At 42.3% G+C, this 9840-nt stretch overlaps 1 protein-coding gene across 16 annotated transcripts in view; it reads right to left on the reverse strand.

Moving 5' to 3' along the window:
- The window catches only part of DCBLD1 (discoidin, CUB and LCCL domain containing 1), a 271285-nt gene that overhangs the window by 73936 nt on the left and 187509 nt on the right, over positions 1-9840 (reverse strand). For 13 of the 16 annotated variants that reach the window (XR_008618365.1, XR_008618364.1, XM_055087536.1 and 10 more), the window contains 3 exons: positions 5506-5639; positions 343-383; positions 211-225 (listed from right to left, as the gene is read on the reverse strand). Coding sequence is in view for 14 of the 16 variants with exons in the window: in XM_055087536.1 (XP_054943511.1) it covers positions 211-225; positions 343-383; positions 5506-5639 (190 nt within the window). In the remaining 2 variants the exon portion in view is untranslated. The remainder of the gene's footprint in view (positions 1-210; positions 226-342; positions 384-5505; positions 5640-9840) is intronic. The other 3 variants (XM_055087533.1, XM_028494507.2, XM_028494512.2) reach the window with 1 other exon arrangement.

Here is a 9840-nt window from a genome sequence, read left to right on the forward strand (position 1 = left end):
CATTTTCAATAACTTCATTCTGGATACACACAAATCAAATTGCACTGCTCAAAAGGTTTTTCTGTTAAAATCTAACATAAAGGAATTTATCTTAACTGTCATTTCAAGTTTTCATTTTTTCTGGCAAAAGTTTTAGATTATAAAGAAAAATATTTTTTTCCTAATGTTAAATGGGTTTATTGTCTGATGTATTTTTAAGTCACAGCATACTTGGTGCTACATGACCTGAGGGGAAAAGAAAAAAATTAATCTTTTAAACTATATCATCTGAGGGGTATGGAAGAATAAACTACCCCTGAAGATTTTAAAATATCAAATTCTTAAGGAAAGCATGATCCTTACCATTGGAGGTAAACAGAAATCGCTTGTCTGACAGGGAACCACTGAAATAATAAACAAAAAGATGAGGAGGTGAGTTGCTTAACTGGATCTTAATGACTGGTACAGCACTATAGGATGGGGCTCAGAGCCTTCCCACACCTCATGTGGTCCTCAGAGCACCCGGCAAGGCTACTGTTATTATCTCTGTCATTGGTATTTCATAGACCAAGAAACTCAGGCCCTTCGAAGGTAAGCAACTTTCCTAAATTCACAGAGGTGACAAGCAGCCAGGACTTGAGATACTGCTTTTGAATCACAATCCTGTGCTGTTTCCCTCACGCCACATTGTATTGGGAAGAAACAGGCACATATACAGTCTCCAGGACACCCTTAAATCCCAATTAATGAACACGTAGTGATGGAGACAGAAAGGATGACTGCCCTGAACACTCCCTTTGCTTCAGAAGGCACCCCCACAGCGCCCCACTCGCTTCAACAATCAAGGACCACTGAGACATGAAGATGCCTGATCACTTTTAAAAGAACGAGGATGTCAGTTGCTAGCTGCCTTCCCTACAGACTTCTCCACTCCTTCCCTGAGGGGTCCTGCCCCAGCAGCGTCGCTCCGCGGAGAGCCTCCGCCCGGGTCTCTCTCTCTCTCCAGTCACACTCCTACCTACTGCAGCAAGGACACCAAACCATGAACCAGCTCCTGCTTCTGGATGACAAGGTGCAGCTGGAGAAAACTCAGAGCACCTCACTGACAGGTCCTGAACTGCTGCAAGACAGGCCTGCACATCTGGCAGTGATCCCTGGGCCTCTGGACGCCCCCAGTCTGTACCTTGTGTTACTCTCCTGGTGAACTTATCAAATCAGCCTTGCTCGGCAGTTGTCTCCTTCTGTGGAAAGAGGTTCCTAAGGCCTAAGATCACATGTATCTTTTTGTAAATCCCTCACCAACTCAATGCTGTAACAATATGTAGAATGAATAGAAAACTTGGAATTCTCAAGATTAATCTTATATACATCGTACTTACTACATTAGATACTACAGGTAAACAAAAAAAGGTAGATGTTGCTGTCATGTTCAGTTATTTTACAATCTGAGAGTACTCCTATTTTAAATGTTTAACTCCGAATTATTGTGGCAATAATGGACAGAGAGGGTACTGAAATGTGAAGTCCACAGAGAACCCAAAACTAGTCTGGACAGAAGCACCTTCACAGCAACATTTTGTTTTTGTTTTAAGTAACAGGTTTTTCTTTCATATTCTTTGTCCACTCTCAGGCAGAGACTCTGTAAGCCCTGGTTTTCCACATAAAGATTCTATTATAATCTGTGCTGAATATAACGCAGGCACCAATCATTTCGTACAGGAGAAAATGCAGACCCACTTGGGTCATGGGACCTTCTTCAGTTCACAGTTAGTGGCCAAGCAGGGGTGAGGACCCAGCTCTCCTAACCTTTAAAGAAAGGTGCACACTGTTGCAATTTGTATTTAAATTTGTTAAGATTTTAGAGCCTCTCTGACTGATTTTTGCATTTTCTCTAATGTTCCTGCACGATGTATTACACTTGAAGTTTGGCCCAGATAAGCCCAAATAATACTGCTGCAACCCTGATCGCCTAAACGCACTCCCGCTGCCATGAAACATTAAAATATGTACTTTGTTGTTGTTGAAAAAGAGAAGTTAAGGAAAGAAGGTTAGCTTTGGAGTTCATCCTGAGAAGAAAATGCTAGGTGAGGTTCTACTTCTAAGATCTCTCTGCCTGGCTTTCCTCTATTATCAGCTGGAATATGTTTTTCCATTCCACCCAATTAAGCTAATTAAATACAACCACTAGAGAATTCTATAGGTAAATAAGCTTCCTCTTTGAAAACCCCCTAGGGAAAATGGGGTTCTAAGGCATTCACACATTAGGGTGAATGAATTTGATCAGATTCCAGGAACTGCCAGCCTTCCCAGAGGGCTGGAGAAGCAATCAGGAAGAGCCTGAGGTAAACAAAGAAAAGCCTTCCCTGCAGATGGTTTGAGCCATCATCCTCTGTGTGAGGTCAGTCGCTCTTCCTGATTCCATTCTGGTCTCCTCAGATCAAGGAAGTGACCTGACCCGGGATGAATCCCAGAAGAACCCTAGATATTTACTTTAGGGACCACTTCTTCCTCAGCTGCAATGCTTCCTTCTGTGTTTCTTCCTGAACGCCAAACAATCATGTGTGGGAACAGAAGTTCAATGACCGCATGTACAGTGCTTCCCCAACAGCGAAACAGCACAGATCAAAACAACTGCTCCCTGAAGATCTGGGAATGGAAACGAGTGGAAGAGACTGTATGAGCACAAAGTTTACTCTTTTCTGTTCAGTACAAAAAGATGGTGCCAAACCACAAAGCCAGAAGGGAGAAGGGGCCTTGATATAATTCTAGGCTTTCTGTCTACTTCCACCAAAACAAAAATCGGATAATTAGTTCAAATAACTATATGGAATGTGGAGCAAAACTTTTCCTAATTCATTAATGGTTTAGATTTCTGGACTCTTATTTTTGCACCAAAGTTTAATATCAAATTATATAAAGTGACTTCATATGTATCAAGTCCAGTTGATGGAGCAGAATCAAGAACATTATATCTACTTTTACTTGTTTAAATAACTTTTCTTCAAACGTAAAATAAAATCCAAGTAGTACAAGTTAAACTTTTTACTATCCTATTTTTCTACAAAAGAAGCATTCAAATGTATTCAAACATAGGCAAGGGAGTCCAAAAACAGATTTAAAGCCAAAGGCCAGTTCTTCGTTCCTATTTGGAGATAGCAGCACCTAACAAATCTAGGCCACAGCTTGATACCTTCCTGAAACAGCACCTTATTATCCATAGAGCAAACAACAAAAAACATAAAAAGAAACAGATCCTCCCAATGTTCACTGCAGCACTATTTACAACAGCCAAGACATGGAAGCAACCTAAATGCCCATTGACAGAGGAATGGATAAAGATGTGGTACATATACACAGTGGAATATTACTCAGCCATAAAAAAGAATGAGATAATGCTATTTGCAGCAATATGGATGGGCCTAGAGATTATCATACTAAGTGAAGTAAGTCAGAAAAAGACAAATATATGATATCACTCATATGTGGGATCTGATTTTAAAAAATGATACAAATGTGGGATCTGATTTTAAAAAGTGATACAAATGAACTTATTTACAAAACAGAAACAAACTTACAGATATCTGAAACAAACTTATGGTTACAAAGGGGAAACTTGGGGGGTAGGGATAATTCAGAAGCTTGGGATGAACATACACACACTACTATACAGAAGATAGATAACCAACAAGGACCTACTGTATAACACAGGGAACTCTATTCTGTGATAACCTATACGAGAAAAGTATATGAAAAAGAATGACTATATGTATATGTATAACTGAATCACTTTGCTGTAGACCTGAAACTAACACAACATTGTAAATCAACTATACTCCAATAAAATTAAAAAAAAAAAAATCCTCAGAAGTCAAAGTCAAGCAGACATTTAAAGCTTACTGTGCATAAGCAATCACTTACTATAAATCAGGATATAAATATATAAATCAGGATATAAATTTTAATGTCCCAAAGAGTTTGAGGCAAGTACATAAGTGAAAAAAATGTAGGGCTTCCCTGGTGGCACTGTGGTTAAGAATCCGCCTGCCAATGCAGGGGACACAGATTCGAGCCCTGGTCCAGGAAGATCCCACATGCCGTGGAGCAACTAAGCCCGTGCGCCACAACTACTGAGTCTGCGCTCTAGAGCCTGCAAGCCACAGCTACTGAAGCCCGCGCGCCTAGAGCCCGTGCTCTTCAACAAGAGAAGCCACTGCAGTGAGAAGCCCGTGCACCGCAACGGAGAGTAGCCCCCACTTGCCGCAACTAGAGAAAGCCGGCACGCAGCAACAAAGACGCAATGCAACCAAAAATAAGTAATTTAAATTTAAATTAAAAACATGTATATACCTATGTGTGTGCATATATGTAAGTATATATAATACATGTGTATATTATAAAATTTTATTTATGTAAATAGTACATATGTGTGTACACATACATGTGCATATATGTCAGCCGTATCTGCAGATTCTGCATCCCCAGATTCAACCAACCACAGAGTGAAAATATTCAGAAAAAAAAAAAATCCAGAAAATTCCAAGAAGTAAAATTGGAATTTGCCACATGCTGGCACCTATTTACACAACATTTACATTGTATTTACAACTATTTACATAGCATTTACATTGTATTAGGTATAAATAATCTAGAGATGATTTAAAATACATGGGAGGATGTGCATAGTTATATGTAAAGGTTATGCCATTTTATATAAGGGACTTGAGCATCTGTGGATTTTGGTATCCACGGGGGTCCTGGAACCAATCCCCAAGGACACCAACTGTACAGTGGCTCAAGGAGCACTGTTCGCTCACTAGGCAGCCATCCATTGCAAAGCGACTGTCCCTCTGGACCATTCCAAGCTGCCTGTTTATACCGGTGGACAGCTGGATCACAAGGCTGGCCTATTTTAGTTCAAACAGCTTTAGTTTTCCACTCTAGAAGCTGAGGAAACCTGAAAGCATTAAAAGCTGAGGTTCAAGTGTTTAAAGCAATTGACATACTTTTTTCTTATGAAGCTAAAAGATCAGAGGATAACACGGAACAGAGAAGTTAACAATGTTAAAAAAAAAAAGCCATCTTTTTTTCACTTCCCAACTATTATTCATCCTTAAGAGACTGTCTCTAGGGATCCTCTAGGGAGTTCAGTGGTTCTGCTGGGTTTATTTCAGTCCCTTATCTCCTTCAGTATCTTTGGTGATATTGGTGATGATCAGTAATTTACAGAATCAGGAAAAACTAGAGAGGAATAAGCTTTATCCCCTCCCCCTGGAGCACCTGAGAGTAGAATGCTCCTCTGTCCTGGGGCTTCAGATGTGTGCTAGTCTAACTTACTTGTCAGTGAGCTTTTTTATTGCTGCATTTGTCTTCCACATTGACAGCATAAATGCTGCTCTAAGCAGTCACACACATTTTTCCCAGTTGACATGCCCTTGGTATCACATGCCTGCAGCCCTTTCCAGACTGAGCTGATGACTTGTGCCTGCGGGGTTACCTTCCACTCGGAACAAAAGGCAAAGTACTTACTGCCTTGAGAGCACACCATTGGCCAGGATCCCTTCGTATCGACTCATGCCTCTGCGCAGAAGCACACCAATCTGACCGCCCACTTCATCTGCAATTACTCCTGCATGGATGGCGGCTTTGCATAGTAAAGAGGTCTGAAACACAGCAACATCTCACTTACAAATGGCTCGACAATACATCTAAAATGTAGTGGGAGCTTTACATTTTGTTACAACTTGTGCTCAGGATCCCTATTTGACCCCTGACATGGCTAAATTATAATTCATTTAAATAAAAAGTAGAAGGGGGTGGAAAAAATTATTGGCTAACTATCTCAGAATGACATCAGAGTCATTCTATTTATTCCGATGAAACTGGGAACCCTTCCACTAGGGAGAAAGGAAGGGAGATAATTTACAGTATTCATGGCTCCCCAGTGAATAATGCCTCCTGGTGGTGTGGTCATCTCCCACACCGACTCTGAACTGGGCCCCGGCGCTTGCTTTGTTCTGCTGCAGGTAACGTGGCCCGGCAAACTGCCACACATGTCAGTGAGGCCACCTTAGACTCCCACCCCAGATGACCTGCCACACGACTGCAGCTGCAGGCGCAGTTCTAGGTAAAGGAAGCTTAAGAACCAACCAGGCCACACTGGTGACCCACAGACTCATCAGCAAAGAAAATGGCTGTCATTCTAAGCCACTGCGTTTTGGGATGACTTGTTCAGCAATAGGTAACATTAGTTTCTTACATTCGCTTTACTAAATATACATACTGAGGATCATTTGAAAAGGTGAACCTTCCATACCATAGCTTCATTTTAAAATTAGAGATTTAACAAGGCATCAAAACCAAAATGGTTGTGTCAGCCACAGAACACTGAATAAAACAGAAAACTTCATGAAGGTCTCAGAGTGATGACGAGCGACCCAGGGCCCAAGGCCTCCACCTCAATTCCTGAATCTCCTCTGAGAGGGTCAAACAGCTGGCACCTGTTCAGCCCTCCAAGGCTGCTGGCTGGTGTGACAAACCCAGCAGGGGTACCTGGCAGGCTCTGATTAGCAGGGGACCCTGTGGTTGAAAGTGGGACTGCAGGGAGAAGTGGAACTGTTCCACGGGGTGCCCAGGCCCGTATGTCCCCTCGAGCACGGACCCATGGGGGAGGGTGATTAGGTATTTAGCCCAGGACTGAGGGGCCGAGAGGATCTTTTCCTAAATAAATTTTAGCAATGCCCTGCTTCTCTGCAATGGCTAGTGACGAAAAGAGAAAAGCAGCTCATGAAATTGTGTTTCAATAACTGAACTTGGGAGTTTCTCTTTGTGTTAATGACAACACTATTTACCTTACTGCAGTGGAAAGTTTTCCTTAGATTTAGGTTACAATATTAGGAGGACCAGTGAGACCAACTGTATTTTGCAACTAATGTGGTTGCAATAAAATTGAGAGCTTTTGTGATCTTTAACGTAGAGAGCTCATACTTCCCAAACTAGATTAGATTTGGCAAAGGGAGTCCGTTTTGCAATGACTGCTATCATAGTGAAAAACGGGGGGGGATTTCATGACAGAGAAGAAATATGAGAAGGCTGAAACTGATGCAGATACTACCCTTCTTGATTTGGGGGAAAAAAAAAGAAGAATTAGAAGAGAAAGAGAGTACTCTTTAAAGAGGCAGCTTGCATTTTCATTTTTTCTGAATTTTCTTAAAAAGGTTTCTTATTCCTGTTTTAGACTCTTAGGGTACAAAATAGAGGAGCTAGCTATAAAAGTCCTGGATTTAAATTCAGCAATTTAGCGCATCATCCTGACTCTGCCTCTAACTCTACTGGGTGTGCTTAAGTCACCTCCCTGCTCTGGACCCGGCTTCACAATGAAAAGGCTGGACTGGGTGATGTCTAGAATCACCTTGTGATTCTAAAGGGCACCCTGTGTACCTCTTATAGGGTCCATGCAGGCCTGTCTCCCTCTCTGAGCCCCAAATAGGTTGGGCAGCTTTTCCTTTCTCCCTAGGATCACCTGGCTTCCTTGGAATACAGTCTGGGGATGGGATGGTCTTCATCCCAGCATCCCTGCCCTGTGTGTAGAGCTCTCACTGGACCTGGCATGTACAAGGTCCTCCTTGGTAACAAGAGGACATATTCACAGGCTAACAAGCAACACGACCTATCAGCTTCATTGCCCAACAGATATTCTCATTTCCCACAGTCGCCAGCATTGAGGGAACCCAGTGGTATGTGCCCCTTTTATGGAGTTTATTTCACTTCATTATTGCATGTTAAATTACACGTATTTATTTAATATTTTTTCATAATATTAAATGCAGGCCATAGGATACATCCCCAAGAGAATAACCACCAGATCTGGCTATCACATTATTATAATAAAATTATCAGCCCTTTCCTGAGTTATTTCCTTAAAAAAAATCACTCGCTCACGCACTAACTTAAATAAAACTGATGTTTTCTAAAGTTGGGGATTTTTTGGTATCAATTTTTAAAATTCACATTCACCGAACCTGCTTTTTAAAAATTTCCTTTTGAACAGTAGATTTATATTTTATTTTCCAGCTATTTTGAGGTCTAAACCTCAATGAAATGTAAATATAGGAAAGCCTATGTTAATTAGTGATTACCTTAAACAAACAAAATAATTTAAACGTAATTCTTCAGGGAAGGGAATGCAATGGACAGTTGAGGAGGACACATACAGGACTCATGAACTTGAAGGATGATGGAACTAAACATCCCTGAAGTTCACTGAGCCACAAAAGATGGCCAAGCAGATCAGCATGAGAAGACTTAACTCTCAAAGCAGTTATCAAATCATCCCAGAATTGGAGTATTTTCTTAAGTCTTCCTTTAGGAAAAATCAACTTGTACGAAAAAGTATTGACAAAGTATTAAAATAAAATGTAATATAAACGTTTTAGGTGGAAGGTGCCTCTGCTAACCTGATAGTCGAGTTGCTGAATTGCCTGGGTCCACGTCTCCGTCCAACCAGTATGTCCTCTCCACGACCTCCTCTAGCTGGATTTTAGCTTGGACAAACCACTCTCCCTGCCCCATTGCTGGTCCACCACGTGAAAGAATGATTACCATGTGGCTGGCAGGGTCCTGGTGCTCCGGCCGCGTGTCAAGCCTGAGCCTCTGACGTGGGAGAGCCGAGTTCAGGACACTGGTCCACAAGAGACCTCCTTGCCCCTTGTAATATCAAACAGCAAAAGCTGTCCCAGAGAGCTCTATCTCAATGCTAAGACACAGCTCCACTCAAGGACCAGCAAGCTACAGTGCTGGACACCCTATCGCCAACAACTAGCAAGACAGGAACACAACCCCACCCATTAGCAGAGAGGCTGCCTAAAATCATAATAGGGTCACAGACACCCCAAAATACACCACCAGATGTGGACCTGCCCACCAGAAAGACCAGATCCAGCCTCATCCACCAGAACACAGGCACCAGTCCCCTCCACCAGGAAGCCTACAAAACCCACTGAACCAACCGTACCCACTGGGGGCAAACACCAAAAACAACGGGAACTATGAACGTGCAGCCTGGGAAAAGGAGACCCCCAAACACAGTAAGGTAAGCAAAATGAGAAGACAGAGAAATACCCAGCAGATGAAGGAGCAAGGTAAAAACCCACCAGACCAAATAAATGAAGAGGAAATACGCAGTCTACCTGAAAAAGAATTCAGAGTAATGATAGTAAAGATGATCCAAAATCTTGGAAATAGAATGGAGAAAATACAAGAAACGTTTAACAAGGACCTAGAAGAACTAAAGAGCAAACAAACAATGATGAACAACACAATAAATGAAATTAAAAATTCTCTAAGGGCTTCCCTGGTGGCGCAGTGGTTGCACGTCCGCCTGCCGATGCAGGGGAACCGGGTTCGCGCCCCGGTCTGGGAGGATCCCACATGCCACGGAGCGGCTGGGCCCGTGAGCCATGGCCGCTGAGCCTGCGCGTCCGGAGCCTGTGCTCCGCAACGGGAGAGGCCACAGCAGAGGGAGGCCCGCATAAGCAACGAGGGAAAAGCAACAAATAACATACAAGGGAATCCCCATAGGTTAACAGCTGATCTTTCAGCAGACACTCTGCAAGCCAGAAGGGAGTGGTTGGACATATTTAAAGTGATGAAAGGGAAAAACCTACAACAAAGATTACTCTACCCAGCAAGGATCTCGTTCAGATTCGATGAAGAAATTAAAACCTTCACAGACAAGCGAAAGTTAAAAGAATTCAGCACCACTAAACCAGCTTTACAACAAATGTGAAAGGAACTTCTCTAGACAGGAAACACAAGAGAAGAAAAAGACCTACAACAACAAACCCAAAACAATTAAGAAAATGG

Source organism: Physeter macrocephalus, chromosome 10 (genome assembly GCF_002837175.3).
Source record: "Physeter macrocephalus isolate SW-GA chromosome 10, ASM283717v5, whole genome shotgun sequence".
In the NCBI taxonomy this organism is placed as follows: Eukaryota; Metazoa; Chordata; class Mammalia; order Artiodactyla; family Physeteridae; genus Physeter; species Physeter macrocephalus.